We start from the raw sequence: 22,286 nt of genomic DNA on the forward strand, positions 1-22,286 counted from the left end.
ACCGGAGAGATTTTTTACATCAAATGCCTAATGAGATGGCAAGCATGCATGAATAATTATTTTTACTTACAGTTCCTGTTAAAGAAAAGAGGAACTATAATTCTTTCAGTCAGAAATAAAAATTCTTCCCTGATCATTAACATTAAATTGTTTTTTTATTTTTTATTCAAAGAAAGCAGCACATTTAAATTGACCTACAAATAGGAAAAATAAATATCTGTCTTTAATAAAATGAATGTTTTTCCCTCTCTTCTCATTATAATATTTTTAGTTATTTTTAAAGTGCTTAATGGATATGGTAGAAAAATATTTACCTTAGCACACAGCAAAAAAACTCACAAAAACCCACCACTCTTGGAAGTGTAACTGTTTTCAAGCATCAGTTGGAAAATTGTTTCAGTTTTTCTGTGATAACAGTAGTACTCCCAGCAACTCCAAAATTTAGTGTTGAAGTTCAGAAGTCACAGTACACTTTTTAATATTTTTCCAGGTGAAAAAGGTGCACTGATATTGAATAAGCTGTTTACTAAATCTCAGTACAGAGTAAGTATTAGTGGAAAAGTATATGAATTTTGACATTAAGTGACAAAGGTGTCTTATTTTGTTGAGCTTGACGCCTTTAAAGTTGCACTTCAACCACTATTGGAACAGTAGCCTCTTTTTTCTGCTATATCTATCCTATAATTTGTATACAAAGGGCTCAAGAAATCTTACCATCTGTGGTGATTTTTTTTTTTTTTTGATCTAAGAAATGAAGCTTCCCAAAGGCTGTCCCTCAGACATAGCTGTAAACCAGAGAAGCACTAAGAAAAAAATTAGCATGCACATTTTCCATAAAATTGTAGTATGTGGTGTTTTGCTGAGATAAAAAAAGGAATATAATCTTGTGGCCTTTCAAAATTTAAAGGGGGCTTATAACAAAGATGGAGAAAGACTTTTTACCAAGGCTTGTAGTGACAGGACAATGGGCAATGGTTTTAAACTGGTTTAAAAAAGAAGGTAGATGTAGATTGGATATAAGGAAGACATTTTTTATGATGAAGGTGGCAAGACTGGGACAGTGTGCCCAGAAATGTTGTGGATGCCCTGTCCCTGGAAGTGTTCGAGGTCAGGTTGGACGGGGCTTTGAGCAACCTGATCTAGTGAAAGATGTACCTGCCCATGGCAGGGGGGTTGGACTACATGATCCTTGAAGGTCTATTCCAGACCAAATCATTCTATGATCTATTTTTTTCATCTGCATAAAATTAACATATGATTCGCGACTTCTTGATTCTTCTTTGAGGATACAACATAGAGTGATGGCAGTATTTTCAGCTACTTTGACCTGAGAAGTCCTTTCTTTCTTCCTTACCCTAAACAAAAAGCATGCCAAGTTCTTTATGCTGTTTTTTTTTCTTTTATATAAATGTTTGAGGTTTTTTTTTTATCAAGTACTGCCACTAAAACCATTGTTCTCAAACTGGAGATCTGCCCCTTTGGCTGAAAATGGAACCACATTTCTCCCATTTTGTGGTTATACATAAGAAAATTGACTCATGGGCGCACCACTTCAGTGAAATTCTAGAATAAAGAGCAGAATGTCAGCCTGTCTTCAGGCTGAAGAGCTTGCAGAGTCTTTCAGATATTCTGCAGCTGACAAGGCTTTCTACAGAAAGGGCCAGCTGAGATGAACCTCCTCTGTAACCTTTGATGTTCTATAAAACTCTGAAAGCTTAAAAAATATTATGCCAAAGCCCTCTATGGTTAGTGCTATCTGGAGAATATTTCAGTTCAGATTGCCTGTTGCATTGCCCTAGCACTACAGACATTTTTTTAATGCAACATAATTATCATCTCCCCACTTATGGATTTGACGCTATGTAATAGACGTACATCTGTTTCTGTGCCTTCTCTCACAACTTTAGAACTGCCTATAAACACTTTCAAAACCTCCTTAAAACTCTCCTTTGTTGTGCTGCTTGCACAAAACACTAGCATCAATTAGGTACTGCTGAGATCACTGCCTAGCGTATTGATCAGTACTGCCTCACTGTCTTGTATTCCCCCAGCATGTCTGTTTCCAACTGTTGTCTCATCTTAAACATACATTGTAAACACCATGGAAAGAGAGTTCTTGTTCTTTGCTTATATACCACCTAGTATAAGAGAGTCCTGGACTATGGCCAAGGTATGATGATAATACAAATATCAATATATTACATGAAAAATATATAAAAAGTAATAAAGCAGAAACATTTCTGAAGCGGGCAATTATTTTTGTCTTATTTTTAAAGCCCCTAAATGGTACAGATTCTGATTCTTTCATACCATTCAAACAATATGTCTTCTCCCTTCTCCCTAACACCACATTTTCAGTTAGAATTATTATCTCCTAACAGTTATTACAGAGTATTTACACCTGCACAGAATTAGCTTTCCCAAAGCAAACCTCTCAGTAATTCCAATTACAATGGAAGAAGAAAACTAGAATTGCAGCTGTCTGACAGTGAAAATGATCACAGAAGAATTTTATGCTTCCGCTATTCCAGGATGACTATAGCTTGGGACCATCTCACTACCCTGAAAATCTTCCTGAATGGTATTGAGGTAGCCATGGTGACCAGAAGGCACTGCTAAAAAAACCAGACACCACCAGAAATCACATTCCCAAGCCATGACACTGATACTAACCATGCTATAGGTCAATTTATGCCACGTGTCTTTAGAATGAGTGGTACTGACACAAGAACCACATGATTTTATGTCACCAAATACACAGCTGTGATGCAATGGTGATCTTTATGAGACCCACATCATCTTTGTCATTTGAAGACACTTTTTAACAAGGAGAGAAGACCTAGGTTTAGCCTCAAAAAAAGGGTTAGTCTCCAGATTAAAACAGATTTTGGGGGCAAAAGTTTGAAGGATGACAGATGCTAAATGATGCAAACAAAGTTAGGTTAATTATCACAGGATTAGGGACAGCATGAGGCATTGCTTGGAAGAGAAGATTAAGGCCATGATCAAAGTATAGGGTCACCTGGATGTTTTTCACTATCTTCAATGAGCTTTTCCTAAAGAAAGATGACTGAGTATAGTATAGCGGATAATCAACAAAGACAAAATTTACAAAAATATTGGACCTTATCTGTGAAAGTGACTAGTTTTAAAAATTTAAGCGCACCTTTGTTTTCACATGAAGGAAATTTAACTGGCCAGCACAGAAAAACAAACAAACAAACAGACTACTTTACCAATGAAATTATGAAAAGATCTGGAGCTGCTGCAAGACTAGAGCACAGTTCATACACGTGTGTATGATGAGTACTGAGCAACAAGCAAGGGAGTTGTGGGAAGGTGCCACTGCTTCAGTCACCACTGTTACTGAGACTTTCTTGCTCTTCCTCCTCCCCCTAGCAGGAGGGAGCAGAAGGGGAGCCAGAAGGAAAATTTTGGAATTAAAAGGTAGTAACCTTTAAGAATATTTCTACAAGTACTCCTTATTTTTGAGTGCTTGTTTCTCTTTTAACACGTGCAGTGAAACAGTCTTAAGAAGTTGGCTGTCTTCATTTTAATATGAGGCATAGATAAAGATACGCTGTTCCTATAGCTCATTGAAAAATATCTTCTAGGAATACTTTTTTTTTTCCAGGGGAAGAGCAGTCTGTGAAGATTAACATCCATCTCACCAGAGAGTCTTGTTAGTGAAGTATGAAAATAGATCAGATTTCTGCAGCATGATGAGAGCTGTGAGCTACAAGACAGAACATCTTTTTCAAACCATTTTTCCACCCCATCTTTATTCTCACTGACTTACCAACCACACAAAAGCTTACTCAATGAATATAAATCATACCCAGGAGGAACTTCTCTCTTTCCTAAAGGCTGGGAGCAGACACATACATGTTGTTTTATTCTTCAAACAATATGATGAATATTTTATGAGCTATGAAGCTCAGCAACTTCCATGAAAGAGACACCAAAGGAAGGCTGAGATTCTGCCCTCCCTTTTCCTCTCCCCTGGTTCACCTCCCACTTTTCAAAATTAACTTTTGCACTTGTGAGAAGTAGAATAGACTGTGGTCATACATATGCCCAGGAAATCTGTGACTTGTATGGCAATAACTTGTACTGTGTCACCTGTGTTTGTCTTGTGCTATTTGAAAGACCAGAGGGAAAAGGTTTTCAGCAGCACATTCGTGTGCCCCTAATCTGTTTTGCCCATGGGGAGGAAGGTGGTGGCTAATGTTGTCCCAGGACAGAGATGATTAATGCCAGAGGACTGAGAACCTGGGGAGGTGAAGTTTTAGATCACTGTTGACAAAGCTCATGAGGTACATTACACAGCAGATTGCAAGAATTACCTGCTTGGAGTTCCTTGAAGTGCTGTTTTTTCCCCAGTGTTCAGGCTAATAGGTTTTTTTTTTTTTTCTCCCAGCCTAGCTTTGACTCACAGAAAATTACTGACGTTCATAAAACATAGATATTTCAGACCTGATTCTTCACTACTAAGCAACTCATGCATGATTTATGCCTGTACAAAGCAGATGTAAGACAACAAGACTGAACTGATTGCATTTTATACCTGCTTTTATCTGGGTATAAAGGACTGCATAAATAGCAAAATGTGAAGCATCAGGCCCATTTTCTTAAATGAGTAGCAGAAGGATCTCCTTTCCCGAAGCTCAGTCTATGCTGTCAGAGTGGAAGTCTAATCATTATTGCACTGCAAGGAGAAAAGTCCCTTTTTCACCCAGAGCTGGTGGAATTTTTAGGTTTGTAAAAGGTAAAATAAAGATAAGGGAAGGAACAAATACATTTCCTTTCAGCCCTGACAAAGAAACTGATGACCTTCCTATTGTAGAACATGGTTCCTAGTTCAGACATTTTTTTGTGTACAGATACTGTGTTGCTACTGAGCTCAGCTAAATTAATGCTGAAGTCATGGAAGGAGTCTTTCAACCTGGGAGTGACAGATCTTGGCTATATGAGTGGAAATCAGGGAAGTTTATTAAGATTTTCAGGCTTGAAGTCTTAGACACTTGCAGCCCCAGAGCATCTTTAATAATAAATGATGCAACAGCCAGGCTAACAGGCCAGAAAAGAGACAGGATGGAAAGCTTAAGTGAGTATGACTTAGGCCAGCATTACAGAGCACACTGCCATTTGTGCTCAGGTGACTGCCACAACTACACATGCATTCCTGAGATTCAAGTGACATAGTAAAGGTAGTCCCTTTAGAAATCCCTATCACTCCTCCTAGTCTTTCTCATTTTATGATTATTAATAAAGACAATCTTTAGTGGATCCGTAATCTAAACCAATATGACTTCCTGAGTTAGAGTTCAGTTCCATTCCAGAGATTTGTTCTCAAAAGTACTGTTCAAGTTGCAAGCAAGAAGAACTTTCAAAAGATAAGGCTTGAGGGAGGAAAATGAGCATTTCTTGTTCCCATCTGTGGTTGTGCTGTGCTACTGTATCAGAGACTTCTGAACATCTTGCTGATGAAATCAATAGAAATCTTTTTTATTCTCTTAAAAAGGACAGAAAGTCTGAATTCACACTCTCTCCTTTCCTCACTCTTCAGGCACTCAAAATACAGTGGCATTTAAAGCTGCTTATACTTCTTAAAAGTTTTGGTTCAAGAAAAGCCGTCCAGACTTCAATTTCCATGCATCAGACAGAGACCAAAGTAGAGAGGAAGTAAGAGAGAGAAAAGGACTAGACAAAGATTGATTGGAGTCACTAAAAATACTGTTTAATCTGATTTCTGACTCCTCGTCCATCCCTGTCAGCCAGAAATCATTCAGCACTTTATAAGATTAAGGAGAAATTAGTTGGAGTTTCTATTTTTTCATCAAAAGATATCAGAAATCCATTTTGGGATAACTAAGTATTTTTAAAATAAATATATAACTTTTAGTTTTCCAATCATAAGTGCTTTTAGTGTTCTAAATGCTGTATTGTGGCATATCTGCTTGGCTGTGAAAGTTCAGTTTCAGTGGGTAGAGTTATTAGACAAGAAGCTTATGCCTATTTATAGTCTAATAAGGTCTATGATTGGTTTCTTGTTTTCATCCTGCTGCTTTTTTTTAAACAATAACTCATGCCTGAAGGCAAAGAAAATCTGAAAATCGAGACAATAAATAACAAAAGGAGACAGCATCTCTGTGGAGCGGAGAAAAGGCAAAGTAATATATAGAAGTAGAGTATTTTGACCTAATAAAATACATTAAAATAAATCAAATAAATCTGTACTTTAATTTTAGAACCTATGGTGAGAAGTCTTCAAAAGATTCTGTTTTCTATACCCTGAAAGTATCATACTAGGTCAGCCCAGTGGTACATCCAAGTCCACTATTCTCTCTCTGGAAGCGGCTGTAGGAAGAATAAACAAGGAAGGATACTATCTGTAGCCGTGTTCTCCTAGCATCCATAACCAGTGGATTAGTACCTCCCTGCCTACTCCCTTCCATTTAAACATTTGCTGAGACAAATGTAGCTTAATTCTTTCAAAGAATATTTCAGTCATTTTTGGTGTTGCAAACCAGAGACTTTGACTTAAAACTGTTTTCTTGGGGGGGTTATTTTGTTCTTACTTTGATATTAATTATTTTTTACTGTCATCTGTTTGGTACATTATGTAAAACAAAAAAAAAGTAGCTAACAAAACAGCATGGTGTTATGTTTGATATTATGTTTATGTTAATTTAACAAATCAGAGAAAATTATTATGACATTCTAGTTTCTCACAAGTGTTCCTACACGCTATTCTACTCTTATTTTTATTACTCATAAGAGAGACAAAATATTGACCTAAAATAATGATAGGCTGGAATACATATACACGTATAAAATCAGCCTCAGATGTTCTGAGGCTTTATTAAGTTGGATATCTTTTACTCTGCCACACAAAAAATGAAAATATAATGTTGACTGTACTCTGTCTTTTTATGCAAAATAATTTGAAGTTCAAATCCTGCTATGTTTACTTCCACAGAAAAGTATCTTCCTTCTCAAGATGTTTTTTTTTTTTTCATTTTATTGGATCTCTTTTTGCAATAAATTACTAGTAAATGTAACGAGAGATACCAGCATCTCTACCTTTGAAAACAATGAAATTATGTTTAGGAAATCTACATAGCTGCATCATATAAATGCAATAGAGGAACTGGAAAGAAGACGACAGTATCATCGGTTATATTCAAAACTGTCTCTCAGAGTGAAATTTTCTATGAGTTTTTCAAATACCTTTCTAAGTAAAATGGAAAACTAAATACAAAAGCAACCATTCAGCAAACATTTCACTGTGAAAAAAAAATTTAAAAAGTACAAAACCAATGGTCTTCCCTTCACTGCCAAAGGAGTAAATGCTCCCAAATACAATATCAAGCCAATAATGAGTTACTATCAAGCTAATATCGAGTTAGCGTAAAAAGGCCTGCTAATGCTCTCTATGCTTCTGGAATATCAGTCCCCAAAACAATGATAAAAAAATCTGCAGTTACTTGTTGAAATGTTTTTGTAATTTTTAACTCCCTCTTTGGGTGAGACTCAGATGGCTTAAAGCCACTATTGTTCCTCAGGCCACACAGCAGAAAAAAGCTGTGCAAAGGGGCAGGTGGCAGCTGGACTGACTAAACCTGGGCCTCACTGATCACAGTCCTCTGTTGTTGTATTAAACAGCTGCCATAAGCACATGAGAAAGCATAGGCAGGCCAAAGATCTTTTCAGAAGTGAGAATTCGAAGGCGTAGATGGCTTTATTGCCAGGTAATGACATATGGAGCTTTTTACCTCTAGATAATGGCATGAAATTGCCTGAGGTCAGCAATGACTGAAAATTGTGACAATTAGATGGCTGCTTTGTGGCCTATAGGAAATGAATTGGTGGCCTCATTCCAGTTCTCTATCATAAAACAATTACAGCTAATGCTGATTGACATCTTTGATTGCAACCATGGCTGAGAGACCAAGGCTGAATGAGCCTTGAAAATAAACTGCCCTTCAACCCAGAAAAGTCAATCCTCCAAGCCAGAGGTGAGGCACATGTTAGAATGAGAAAAATGCACCTCTTTTCGCTCACTCTACGGGTAGAAAGTTTATCTCTCCTACTAAATGCCAGTGCCTTCACTGCCTCTGCTTAAAATTAAATAGAAAATGCAAGTCCTCTGGGAGGGTTTAGACAAGATTTATTACATATCACTCTTTACTGCTTGCATTCCAGAAGAATGCAAGATTTCAGACAGTGAGGTCCTGTTGTGCTAAGTGCTATGCAGATGCCGTGCCCAACAGCCCCCTCTCCAAATTGCTTGCCATCAAAACAAATGGCAGAGATGTGGGAGGCAAGAAGTACCATTACCAGTGTTTGACAGACAGGGCATGAGGCTCAGTGAGGCAATGTAATAAATCTAAGTTCACACAGGTAATGTGTGGCACAGAAAGGAGATGGAACAGAGGACTGGGTCATAGCTACAAAAGTGAGTTAAAGCCAAATAATTCTGGATCACACAGATATTTCTTTACACATTTTGCTTGTGACACCACAGAAACAAAACTGTGCATGAGTGTCCATATTTCATGCCATTCTAGCATTAGTGATGCACAATGGAAATGAAGAAGGTTTTGAGACTAAATTTGAATGTAAGAAAAAATTAAATTCCTTCCCATTGCTTAAAGTATCTGTGACTGGCTAAATCCTATCCCAGACGCACTCAGATCAGAAGATTTTACTTAAGAGGCTGTTCTTCAATTTGATAAAAGATTTCACATGCAGGAAGAAAACCCAAAACTCCTGTTCCCCACTGTTTATTTCACAGCAGAAAGGTCAGTTTGCACTGGCTATGTAAAATATGAGTAGTGGTAAACACATACATTGATTAGCATTTGAAAATGTCATGCTATTAAAACAAGAAAAAGAAAGTGGAGTTCGGAGTTAGAGTGATCCTTCACAATGCATGGTTAAAATATGCTTCTTCTGAAGTAGTGGGGATTGAGAAAGAACAGAGTTGATGTCTATAGAGGTGCATGACTCCATGTTGGCAGCTGTCCTTGACTGAAAATCCAAGGATTCAGCCTTCTCACCCCCTTCTGACTCCAGTTATAGTGTATGGGCTGTGGTACTGCTTGTTTTAGACACTGCAGTACAGCTTCAACTCCTAAGAAAATGTGTGCAGCAGCAAAAATTCGCCACACTGCTTTTCCAGTGTGCTATACTGAAGCATTTCAAGCATAAGACTTGAAATAACCTGATGTAAACAAAGATCAAAGAAACATAGAGGAAAACATGTTAATGTTCAGATGACGGATAAGCAACATCAAGTTAGAACTTACTTAATCTATCTGCCTTTTTCTCTTAAGACGAGTGTCTTTCACTGGCCTTACATTTTGGGAGGTTAAATCCAATGTAATCCTTTATCAGTTGTCCCACTGTACAAATGGGAAAGAGTTCTATCCTTTCTGAACTGTTCTTCATAAGCTGTTTTTTATTGCCTAACTTATGAGCTGGGGCTGTCTCTTTCTGGGCTATATTCACATAATTACAGACAATTTGTTTAGTACAACTTAGGATGTGACCACTTATCAGCTGAGATGTAAAAACTGGGCATGTGGATGTTCTTAACCCATTTCAGTTGCAAAGTATAATAGGTTAGCTTAAACCACCTTCATAATTTATATAATATATGATCTCAGAAAAGGTATTACTATATAACTAAATACCAAATGAATGGAGAGGACCCTAGAGATCTTGCTAGGCTAACAGGATGACCTGTAACCAGTGATACCTCTTTTTGGTATTGTTATGATGAAAAAATTAAAAAAAATCATACCCCTTTCTTACTATGATTCCTGCTGCCACTCCGTATAGTATTTTAACAGAGGATCAAGTCCAGGATCCCTTTTCTGTGATTATTCCTACAATTCATGTGCTAGCTGGAGGGACCTTCAATAGTTTTAATTATTGATCACTCATAATAAAAGAGAGAAATAGGAAATCCAGCTGGTTATTACACAAATCCAAATAGGTTAACAGTATTGGTGCATCCTATGAACACCAAAAAGTAGAGAAAAAACATTTAAGTTACCATTTTAAGTGCCATTCTAATAAAATCACAAGGCAAAAACCTCAAGACTTAGACATAATGATATCCGAGAGTCTGTTTAAAAGATGGTGTAGAAACAGAAACATCTCAGGCTTGACATGAAAAAATATGACTACTTTCAGATGATAATGCACATATCTCAATAAGCAAAAAAAATATACTTACAGACTTAGAGCCAAACACCTAACCAGTAAAAAAATCTGTATGAGTCCAATGGACTTTGAACCTCCGGTGTTCCTCGTTCTCTTGAAAATTTATAACTAAGGAATCCTAACTCCAGCATTTCTCTTTTCTCTAAGTGGGTCTTCTTAGAGTGGATATTTATTTACTACAATTTATTTTCATTATAATTTACTACATACTACAATTTACTACAATTTATTTTCATTTAAGGAATTAGTGGCTTCATTACACTTTATTACTAAGATACCTGAAAGCTTCTAAATGCATTATCTACAGTTTGAAACAAGTTACCTTACTCTTTCAAAATGTAGGTCAACTGTCATTCTGCATAAAATTATATGAATTGCAAGGAACTAAGATCCTTTAATTTTCCTGTTAAGATCTCATTTAACCCTAGATTATGTGAATTTTTTAAATTGGCAAACTAAGGGTTATTATAAAACAAGAGAGCTGTATAAAAAATCCACATGTAAAACAAATTTAGTAAATTGGCTTTTTTCCTGCTATATATACAAAGTGGAAGGAAGTAATGTGACATTTTGTAGATGAAAAATGTATTATAACACAGAAATCCTTTACTTCAGTCAAATCTTCATTAAAGAAGGGCACAAAAAGAAATATTTCTGTTACAACTGTACCTTATGTAGGTTAAAAGGAAAAAAACCTATCAGTGCAGGAGTTACTGTATAACATACCCACTGACTATTAAGATATCCCATATTATAGATAAGAAATACCATTTTCCTTCTTGATGAAGAACTTACTGGGGAATCATTCCAATGTCAACATTATGGCAGTTTATATCTCTGTGTGAATTAAGAAGTGCAAAAGTTACATATCAATGAATATCAAATCAAAACATTGCTGAAAGAATTACTGTGGCCATTTCCCAGACGGCTTTGAAGATGCTGAACAATTGATGAAGCTTAATATAAAAAAGTACTGTGATTAGTTTCTTACAAGTCAGAGTAATGTATATACCTGGCTGCTGATTAATTATGAAACATGGCTCAAAACAACAAATGTAGTTCTGAGATACAAATCTATCACAGGATGCATCCCAGTGATTGGAACAAGTTATGAATTTATCTTATAAATTTTAAAAGTTCACAATTCAAAAGACTGCATCAGCAGGCTACCTGGAGTTCACAGCACAAGCTGTAATCCATTGCTAGCCTTGGCATCTTTTTTGTGGTCTTATGAAAAACCTTTTTATTTGATTAAATAGTCCTTCTAATTGAAAAAAATTGACTCCATACAACCTGTCTTTGTGTTCCATACACTCCTGGTAAGCTGCAAAAATAAAATACCATTCTGATAAGATTTCAGAAGTCATGATAGACTGGGGTTTCTCTCCTTAGACTTTGTCACGCAAGTTTGAAAATCTTGACCCAGCCTTACACAGAATGTATCATGAGATAATATTTCCTGGGTAAGGCATACCTAATAAACAAAACAGAAGTGTATACAGCACATTTGTTATTGTGACAAAAATGACACATAGAATAGCAACAGATCATAAGTTTTGGCTCAGCTTACTGATTGAGATGAATATTGATCATAAACGCACCTAATCTCGCTAGTTCTGACATAAAAAAAATATATTCCGTCTACTCGTTTTGGGATTTCACAGAATGCTATTTCCAGAGATTGGTCTATGGAAAATGTTCATGACCGGCAAATGTTTGAATAGTTCTCTTACTAATACACCAGGTTCTGACAGCTTTTTAGACCAAAGAAGACTTGCATATGATCTTCCGTTTTGTACGAACAACATATGAACTTGGAAGTTTAGCCTAAACTAAACTTAACGGATGAGAACTCACAAGAAATATCATAAGTTAATTTTCAGGAAAATTCTTATAAAACAATATCACTGACGTTTACTCATTCTAATCTGAGGCACTGTGGGGAAAAGATCTTCTCTTCTGATTTTTCATGGCTGTAAGCTTAGTTAGGTGTATACAATTAGCTTAAACAGTAACACATGGCCATTTTTTGTGCAAATTCCCAGTTGAGTGATGCATAAACAACATATTTGCATAAGCAAATGGCCAGCTAGTTTTCTACTAGGTCACATGCATGAATAAATATCTGATTTGTGTAAGTACAAGGGCTGTTTGTAGGCATATTAAATACATGCTAATGTGTGCGTGCAATTGTTCACCTCCAACTTTGAAAATATTGCTAAACTGGCAACAATTTTAATCATGATTTTTACCCAAACTTGAATAGTTTTAGAAGTGAATTCAGCTCCTTGTGGCCTACTTATGCTCCAGAAATGGAATTTCTTACTCTCCAGTGTTCATAATTAATTAAAAAGTTGTCACCTGTACTGTTCTCTTCTTTCCTCCTCAAGTTTTTGATATTCAAGGACAATTAGGGTCTGTCTTACATCACAACTCAGTAAAATTTGTATGCTGTTTAAGTGGCAAGGTTGTGGTAGCAGGGGGGCTGCAGGGGTAGCCTCTGTGAGGAGAGGCCAGGGCTGCCCATGCTGGACACTGCCAGTTCCAGCAGACTGCAAAGTGGACCCACCCCGGTCAAAACTGAACCCATCAGCCACGCTGATGGTGGTGCCTCTGTGATAATATATTTAAGAAAGGGTAAAAAAACCTGCACAACAGCCGTGAGAGAGAGGAGTGAGAAAATGTGAGAAACAGCCCTGCAGACTTCAAGATTCTGACCTTGATGGGAAGAAGGAGGGGGAGGACGTGCTCCAGGCACCAGAGCAGAGATTCCTCTGCAGCCCATGGTGAAGACCATGGTGAGGCAGGCTGTCTCCCTGCAGCCCATGAAGGTCCATGGTGGAGCAGATATCCCCCTGCAGCCCGCGGAGGACTCCATGCCAGAGCAGGTGGATGCCCGAAGGAGGCTGTGACCCCGAGGGCAGACCATGTGGGAGCAGGCTCCTGGCAGGACCTGTGGACCCATGGAGAGAGGAGCCCACGCTGGAGCAGGTTTGCTGGCAGAAGCTGCGGCCTGTGAGGGACCCTCAATGGAGCAGTCCATTCCTGAAGGACTGCACCTTGTGGAGAGGATCCACACTGGAGCAGTTCTTAAAGGACTGTGTCCTCTGGTGGGGACCCCATGCTGGAGCATGGGAACAGTGTGAAGAGGAAGGACTGGCAGACATAAAGTGTTATGGACAGACCACAACCCCCATTCCCCACCTGGCTGCACTGCTCACAGCGGGAAGAGGGAGAAGAGTTGGGAATGGAGGAGACAAGTTGAGCCTGGGAAGATGGGGGCGTGGGAGGGAGAGGATGTTGGTTTAAGCTTTTTCTTTGTTTCTCACTATTCTACTCTATTTTTAACTGGCAATACATTAAGTCAGTCTTTCCGAAGTTGAATCGGCTTTACCTGTGACTGTAATTGGTAAGTGATCTCCCTGAGTTTATCTCAACTTATGAGTTTTTTTCTTCTTATTTTCTCCCCCTGTCCTGTTGAGGAGGGGGAGTGAGAGAATGCCTGAGTGGGCGTCTGGCATCCAGCAAAGATCAACCCATGGAACCACTGTAGGTTAGCTCTAGAGCAACTACCACCTTTGGAGAAACTCCAGAGGTGTTTCTCCCCACTGTGTGACACAGCATTGGAACTAACAGAATCAGAGAGCAGAAAAAATTCCAGAATACAAAGAGAAATGCAACATGCTCATCTGCTTTGCTAGAGGAAAACTACAACAGGAAAATAACAGTAGGATTAATGTTCTAATTTCACAGAATCAGTTACTATGAACCACTACTTTGTCTTCCAATCGCAAACGTGGTTATTACTGTGTTAGAGTTGCAACACAAAAAAGATGACAGAGAAAGTCCAAAGTTCACGTCAGAGCCTACCTAAATGTACCTTCACAAAGTCTGTGGCCAGAATTTCTAACACTGTCATGCATGCATTTGAATGCATTTTTGTGCATACTAGAGTAATGTATAAAGATGCCCGTATAAATATATAAACTGTACATATACCATATAAAATACACATCTAGTTCCAGTTATGCCTTGATGAAAAGTTAGTTCCACAGCAATAGAGGAGTAGACCATTCTCAAAATACTTCTTTGATCTTTCATTCCTTGAACATACCTCATTAAGGAGAGGAACCTAAAATACTGTGCTCTATTAATACTAAAAATACGTTACTGTTCATGATGAATGGCTATTTGACAAAAGGACTAGCATTATCTTATTGTAGTCTGCTGCTAAGCAGCCCTTCCAATTTAATTGCAGCTACCCATGAAGTAAAGCAGTTGTCAAGGTCACCAACAGTGTCAGATCCTAGCCTAAAGTTTCTGAAAACATCACTGGAATCTTATTTGAATGACTGAAGTATAAATAGTTGACTAAAATATTGTTGTTCAATGTACATCACACATAATGTCTTACATATTAATGTCTTACAACGTCTTATAGCCTTTATCTCAATGTTCACAATTCAGAAGGATGCTTAATAATGTTCATAACATATATATTTCCCTGAATTCATAGGTTTCAACCAAAGAATTTGCATTGCAATATTAATAATTGCATTATTAGTATTGTTTCTGCTTTTTGCAGAAAGTTATTTTCACTCACAAAACCTCTTGAATACAGAATTTTCTACAAGATACATGAAATTTCACTTGTCAAACTACAGAGGTTGCAAAGGACATTTTAAAGGACATTTTATTGTATGACAATATATTAGAAGTTTTCCCCTCTACCTCCTGCCTTTTTTGGAGGAAGAAAGGATGGATATTATTTGACTAACTTGGACAGCTCATCTGAAGCTGCTAAAATATATCATTTTCAATGCTTATTTAATGACTTCTTAAAATACATACTATTTATTTGACAGACCATGAGATATTGTGCACATCTAGTTTAGGAGCTTTATATCTTAATGTACACTGACTGCTAAATATGTGTTCTTTTCCAATCTGTAGAGAACTGTCCCTAACTAGAGTAGCATCATCAGACTGCATCACACTAAGACAGTCTCTTGTTCATTCCCATCTCATCACAGGATGAAGCTCTTGCAATCTCAGATGTGTGCAAGTACGTGCTTCTTTACAATGTCACAACAGATCACCCAATAAGAGGAGAAAAGCAAACTCTCGTAAAACCCAAACTATAAACCATGGAATTGTAATGCCAGAAAGTTCAGAGTGCCATTTGGTTTTGACAAAATCCCCGATCAGATTACAACCTGAACCTTTGTTATGTACAGAAATATCCTTGAAAAAGAGTGGTCTTTTTTTAAAGGTGCACCTTTTTAAAGGTAGGGCACAAATCTAACCCAGGTAGGATACTCTAAGAAAAAAGAAATAAGAAGAGACCTTTATATAAATGTATATGTATCTACACACATTGCATAGTGAAAGGTTGGGAACTATAAGGAATTACTCAAACAGCTTGGCACTTCTCTTAACACAGGGATCTGCTTTTTTTCCCCCCCTTTTTTTTCTTTTTCATTTGTCTATTGCTGTGAAGTGGTGACCATTCAGCAGGCTTTATGAATTTCAAGAATACTTGAAAAATATTAAAAGCAGGCTTAGATTCAGGGCATTGATTGTTAACCTGATCAAGATTGGATATTTTCTTCTTTTCAGCTGCAACTTGTTTTGTGACAGGGAAGACTTTACTAATGAAGTCACAGTGTTATGGGACTTTAGCTCCTTTTATCAGCAACAGGACACTTGTGTTGACATGCTCACGATCTCCCTAAGCCTTTCTCCATATCTGTCATGGCTTTGTCTCATCTTTTTTTAAGATCCTCTGTAATGAAACAATTTCAGTAGCTTTCCCTAGGAGCTCATTTATTTTTATTAGTGAGCGTGTTGGTGTTAGGTACATTTGGCTTCCTTTGTTGGCCTGCTGAACTTGCTAGAGAATTGAAATTTAATGATTTATAAAGTGATAAAATGATGAATAGAAGAATAAAACCTGAGACATAAAAGCCAAGTAAGAGAAATAAAGTTCAGAAGAAGTGACTTCATTTTTAATTGAAACATAAATTTGAGGACCAGAATTATGAGATTTCATTTCAACAAATGTGTCTGGGGGTGAGTTTTAAGAGGCACAAGTGCTGGATATTGACCCATTCTGGGCTGATATGGCCCATTGTGCAAAGCTATATTTAAGTAATCTGAGGCCAGTAAAGGCCCAATGGGGTTGACAATCTATAGTGAAAAGCAGAGGAATGGCTCGTTCCCTTATGCACCATTCTGGTTAAAGCAAGCACCACCTTATCCATGCCTTTTCGTATTAACAGATGGCACTGATCAAGCTGTATGAAATGCATGTTTGTCTGCCCATCAGTTGGGTGGGTTACCCAACAGAGCAGATAAGAGCAGGTCTGAGCTGTCTTTCTAGCTCTCAGGAAGGCTGGGCTAGAGCAGCACCACTTAATCTGCCTATGTTACAGCCTCAGTGCCTACACTGCACAACAGTCAGGGGCAACTGGTGCAAGGAGATAATCTCCATAGGCCATGTTCAGAGATTACTCCTGACTTTCTCGCCCACATTCAACAGTGGAGAGATGGGGACAGTCTTCTTACTTGGTCAGCACTTTCTTTCCTCAAATTGTGGAGTCCTTCCTTACCCTTCCACTTTTCCATTTTCATTTAATGACTTAATGGAAGGTATTAAGGTAGCTTTCTCTTCTCCTCCTCCTGACCCTTTTCACACCCTTCCATGTCAGCATACTCACCAATTCCCAGTTGGCAGGGATGCTACAAAGGGCACTTTCCACAGTCCATTTGCTTGTCATAAGCTATCAGGAGCAGACTGAAATGAGGAAGAGGAGGAGAAGAGAACAAGGAGAAGAAGAAGAAATCATTCTCCATTTTCCAGTGAGTCAGTATACTAACTAACAGGATCAGTAAAGTGTGAGTCCCATTCCCAAAGCATTTACATGGGAAAAACAACACTTTCTTTTTCTCAGAAGTCTGTTGAAGGCTCTTGCCCAGATTTAACCATTTAACTAGATTTCTCCTATCAGAATTTCTTTCAGAAAGAGTTTAGCATTATATAACTAAGGGCTCAAAAATCTAAAGATGTGTCTTACAGTGCCTCTAGTTCATGAGGCTAACAATATAATGAGAATTAAAAATAAAAATTGGAATGGATTTTAAGTTCATTTTATTTGCCTTCTGATTCTTAAGGCTCAATTGTTTAAGTACCTTTTTTTTTATCACTGCAGATAACAGAATACCTTAGACAAAAATGAACCTTATATTTTCAAGTATTTACATGGTTTAGGAAACCTGTATTACAAGAAGACACCAGTCTCTAAATGAAATGAAGAAATCACAAGTAACTCAATAGAATAATTAAAAATACTTTAATTTCAAAAGAAGGAAGAAGTAAGGGGAGGAATAAATCAAAGAGAACCAAAGTTGTAGTAGTAGCACTGACTCTGCAGTCTAAGTTCAAAATATGCTCAGAAAATCACATGAGCAGTCAAAAACTTGATCAAGTCGTCCCTGAACTCCCAGAAATTCTCACTTCTCACTTCATATTGTAAGTAGACTATTGTAAACAGCCTCAGATTGACTTGGAGTTATCAGTCTATTGCACATCCATAATAACCCTGAACGAAGGACGTGGTGTTATTATCATTCACTTAAAGCCTCCAGACCGAAAACATATATTTGTCTTCAGGTCTTTCCAGAAAGCACAGTGTAGTTAGCTAGTTTGCATATCATATTTAGCTTTGTTGTGAGTGGTAAATGCAAAGCTTTCATGATATGAACTCATCACCTTTTGGAAGGTTTTTAATTTTTCTTTAATACTCATGGAAATCTTCTGAGTTTGCCATGCATATTAGTATTATATTTAAATTTCTGTTATGCAGAAAATTTAAAATGTATACATTATTTGCTGAAAACAGAATAAGACATTCTGAGCTAGGCTTGGGGGAATCATTTTATAACCATATCATAAAAGCGTAAAAATGGCATTGAAACTTCCTGACAAAGACTTTACTTCTCATACACTAGCAATTACTGCTATTAAACCAAAGTAAGACTATTGAAAACGACTTTTCCCTGAAAAGACTCCCCACAAAACAGTAAACTTGTAAAAAGCAATGCCTTATTTTTGCTGTTGGAGGAGTTAATTTAAGCTTCCATGCACTGAAAACAGTTTCCTACAAAAATATCTGAGTTGTGCATTAGGTGGCTAGGGTTGCGCCTGCCCCTGAAGTAGCACTGGGCCTTCACAGAATACCAAGTATGTAGTGCCTCTATGCGATAGCTGAAGGGGAAATAGTAAGAGCTTGATTTGGCAGGTAACATTTTCCCACTGCTTCTTGCAATTTTCTCCACGTTCATAGCAAAAAAAAAATCTAAGGATGAAGTTGGAGGGTAAGTTTTTGTAGATAATATAGAAAAAAGCTTTTTGGAAGTCATGACAGCCTTTTGATTAGCAAATATTTTTCATTGGCTAGTAATGCAATTTAAGACTTTTGAGAAAGGATTCCTCCCACAAGCTGTTTGTAAAACTCCTAATTTTCTGACCATTTATTCAGCCAGCAAAGTAGCATGGAAATCGATGCAGTTGGAAACATGGTTTATACTTTGATGCAAATGGTGAAAAATTTGGACCCTTACTGAGATGACAAATGTAATGATGTTTTACATATACTTAGTTCTTACAGTACAGACTACAAAAGACTTCTATGAATGAGGGACAGCAGAAAGAAAAAGCAATACTTTCTGAAAGGCAAAATAAGAATTTTATGTTTCGTTTGCCTCTTGTGTTCCACATGCCACACACTCCTAAAGCTTAGAAGTATAATTGACAGTGTTATCACTGTTAATAGCTGACCATTCAATTAAATACTACAAAAAATTTCTTTTAAAAATGGATAAAAATCTGGGTCTTAAGGAGATAAAGATTAGCAAAGCATAAACAATCCTAATTCAACAACGACTCAAATTCTACATGAGTATCAGCAGAATAAAGCTACCATGAGAAATATAGGCCTACGAGAAGAACATTTTATAAGGCTGTAGGTTTCTATAGGAAAGTAATGTGAAGCTAGAAACACAAACCAGTATAAGATGCTATTTTAAACACGTTTCTTTTTTTATCACTATACATCAGCATTAAAATTCCGCAATTCTGTATCTCAAAGTTGAGCTGCAACATTGTGTTTTTGAAACTGTTAGTCATCTTATTTCAGTCACTGCTCCACTCTTTTTTCCATTCTGTGCTGAGTTTTTCAAGGTTAAAAAGCAGAGTCTATTATGCTAGTAAAAATATTTAAAACAAAGCTATTCCTTAAATCACTGGTTTTAAATTCAGAGGACAATTCAGTTGCAGCACTAAGTGGCCAATAAAATGTACTTTTCCTACCTGTTACAAAAACAGATCTGTGGCAAATATTTTTTGGAAACAGGCAGAGCACAATTGTACTGCAGCTATGATATAGGTACAGATACACCTGACCTGCATCTGAGTGTACTCCAAAACAGGAAGTCTGGGAAAATGAACGTAAAGATATCTTTTCTGCATTTATGTCTAAGCTGACATTTACCAATGAGATCATGTCTGGAAGTTGCACAGTCAAGATCACAAGGTACAGTGTCACCTGAACATTGCTCTACTGTTGCCTGACCCAAACTGTATATTTGTATGGTTCAACTCACATCGGCATAGGCTTGGAATTTGTGCACCAGTATCTACTGCTGCCCTAGATATACTCCAAGACAGTTTTCAATACAGTCTTGATAAGTAAAACATCACTCCTTATTCTTTACCAAGCCAAAAAGGAAAACATGAATATGATCACTCTTAATCAGCCATAAGCACGAGGCTTACATACCAGCAAATTGAGTCTCAATTCAGCAGTTTAGTTTTTTGCCAGACTGTCATATTGCTGCATAGTTTCTAAGATTTTGGCTTGAAAAGATAGAAGCTACAGCAACATACAGAAAAAAGAAACAAACCAAAACTGTTCACCCTCACCTCCCCTTATTGTGAAACATCCATCAAAATCAGACAAGATAGACCTATTTTTGGTAATGTTTAAAAATGTCCACACCACATTGCTTTATGTTAGACTAATTGGTTTCCAAAGATTGCTCTAAGGAATGAGGTAGATTGTTTAGACACCAAAACAGCAGTTTTGGTTGAAGCTGAAAGGGAATTCTCAGGATCTAATAATAACACAAAATATTATGCTATAATAACCTTGAAATAAACATGCACTCAGGCCCAAACTTCGTACACGTAACAGTCTTTTAATATAATAACTTACATAGTGGCCACTAAACTTCTCTGCTAGCCTAATTATTTATTTTTTTTCCATTGCTTTCACACTGGTGCAATTCTTCATATTAACACAATCTCAGGGAAATAAGTCAGCCTCCTTTTGCCAATAACATGTTCTCTGTAAAGAAAATAACTTACTGCACAAAATAAAGAGCTGCTTAGAACTGAAATTGCAACGGTCATTTGCATTTGTCCTTGTGCCATACAGATTTTTTTTGGTAGTTAGATAGGACTGTGCAAATGCTCTAGACTAAGAAGCTGAAACAAGCATCTGCTTTAACACAATTCAGTGCAATGTTCTTTGTGTTTCCCTTCTGTCTGGAGATACATGACTAAAATTTTATTTTAACCTGATCTTTGTTGTATTACACTTATATAGTAGCAATTTTTTGTTTTAAGCCACAGTTACTACTCTGAGATGATTAAGAGGAAACCCTGTTAGAAAGAATCAGTGATATAGGATGCTACAAACTGATTTCAATAGACTTACCTGTTTGATGCTTTTAAAAGTCCAATACTTCCTCTTTACCATAGAAATCTTTTAGCCACTGGGTGAAGTCAAAATAGAGCACTTGATCATGATAATCCCAACCTGTCACGGAAAACAACATCTCTCATGGCACCACACTCAGAACGCTTGAAACAAACCTGGAAGAAACAGATATTTTTACATTTTTATTGAAATATACTCAACCATGTCCTGGGATGAGGAAACATGAACATTTAGTCAATGAATACATTATAAAGGAGTGAGTACAAAGCCATAAATATCGCCTGGTAAATATCAAGACCAGAGACTGCAAAGCTCACATTCCAGAGAACCTGTTTTTGCTGAGTGTATGCAGCTCTGTTGTACTTATTGACCCATTAAAACTGTCAGGATTAAACCCCAGTATTTATTTTTTTAAAAAAATTGCAGCTTTTCATGTATCGACCTGTAAGTCCTTTTTCATATGAATTGCAAAAGGAAGATCATATTCTGAACAAAAGAGAATCTTGTCTTATAAAGGTCTTGGAAAGGATTAAGTAAAATTATAGTTAATTGTTCCATGAGTACCCTCAGTAAGTTTGCAGATGACACCAAGTTGGGTGGAACTGTTGATCTGCTGGAGGGCAGGAAGGCCCTGCAGAGGGACCTGGACAGGCTGGATCGTTGGGCCAAGGCCAACTGTATGAGATTCAACAAGGCTAAGTGCTGAGTCCTGCACTTCGGTCACAACAACCCCATGCAATGCCACAGGCTGGGGGAGGAGTGGCTGGAGAGCTGCCTGGTGGAAAAGGACCTGGGGGTGTTGGTTGACAGCCGCCTGAACATGAGTGAGCTCACTGACCAAGAAGGCCAATGGCATCCTGGCTTGTATCAGGAATAGTGTGGCCAGCAGGACCAGGGAGGTGATTGTGCCCCTGTACTTGGCACTGGTGAGGCCACACCTGGAATCCTGTGTTCAGTTTTGGGCCCCTCACTACAAGAAGGACATCGAGGTGCTGGAGCGTGTCCAGAGGAGGGCAACAAAGTTGGTGAAGGGTCTAGAGCACATCTTATGAGGAGAGGCTGAGGGAACTGGGGTTGTTTAGCCTGGAGAAGAGGAGGCTGAGGCGGGACCTTATTGCTCTCTACAACTACCTGAAAGGAGGTTGTAGTGAGGTGGGGGTTGGTCTCTTCTCCCTAGTAACAAGTGATAGGACAAGAGGAAACTGCCTGAAGCTGTGCCAGGGGAGGTTTAGGTTAGATATTAGGAAAAACTTATTCACCGAAAGGGTG

General features: G+C 37.6%; 1 protein-coding gene across 4 annotated transcripts in view; it reads right to left on the reverse strand.

Annotated features, from left to right (window-relative positions):
• Positions 1–22,286, reverse strand: part of LINGO2 (leucine rich repeat and Ig domain containing 2) — a 554,730-nt gene that overhangs the window by 139,887 nt on the left and 392,557 nt on the right. For 3 of the 4 annotated variants that reach the window (XM_087741648.1, XM_087741650.1, XM_087741649.1), the window contains one exon: positions 21,015–21,172. The exons of the other annotated variant lie outside the window; for it this stretch is intronic. In XM_087741648.1, the coding sequence (XP_087597774.1) occupies positions 21,015–21,056 (42 nt within the window). In that variant the 5' untranslated portion in view covers positions 21,057–21,172. The remainder of the gene's footprint in view (positions 1–21,014; positions 21,173–22,286) is intronic. 4 annotated transcript variants of the gene reach the window in all.

Source organism: Nipponia nippon, unplaced genomic scaffold (assembly GCF_047370975.1).
Source record: "Nipponia nippon isolate SJK-2023a ecotype South Korea unplaced genomic scaffold, ASM4737097v1 scaffold_8, whole genome shotgun sequence".
NCBI classification, from domain to species: domain Eukaryota; kingdom Metazoa; phylum Chordata; class Aves; order Pelecaniformes; family Threskiornithidae; genus Nipponia; species Nipponia nippon.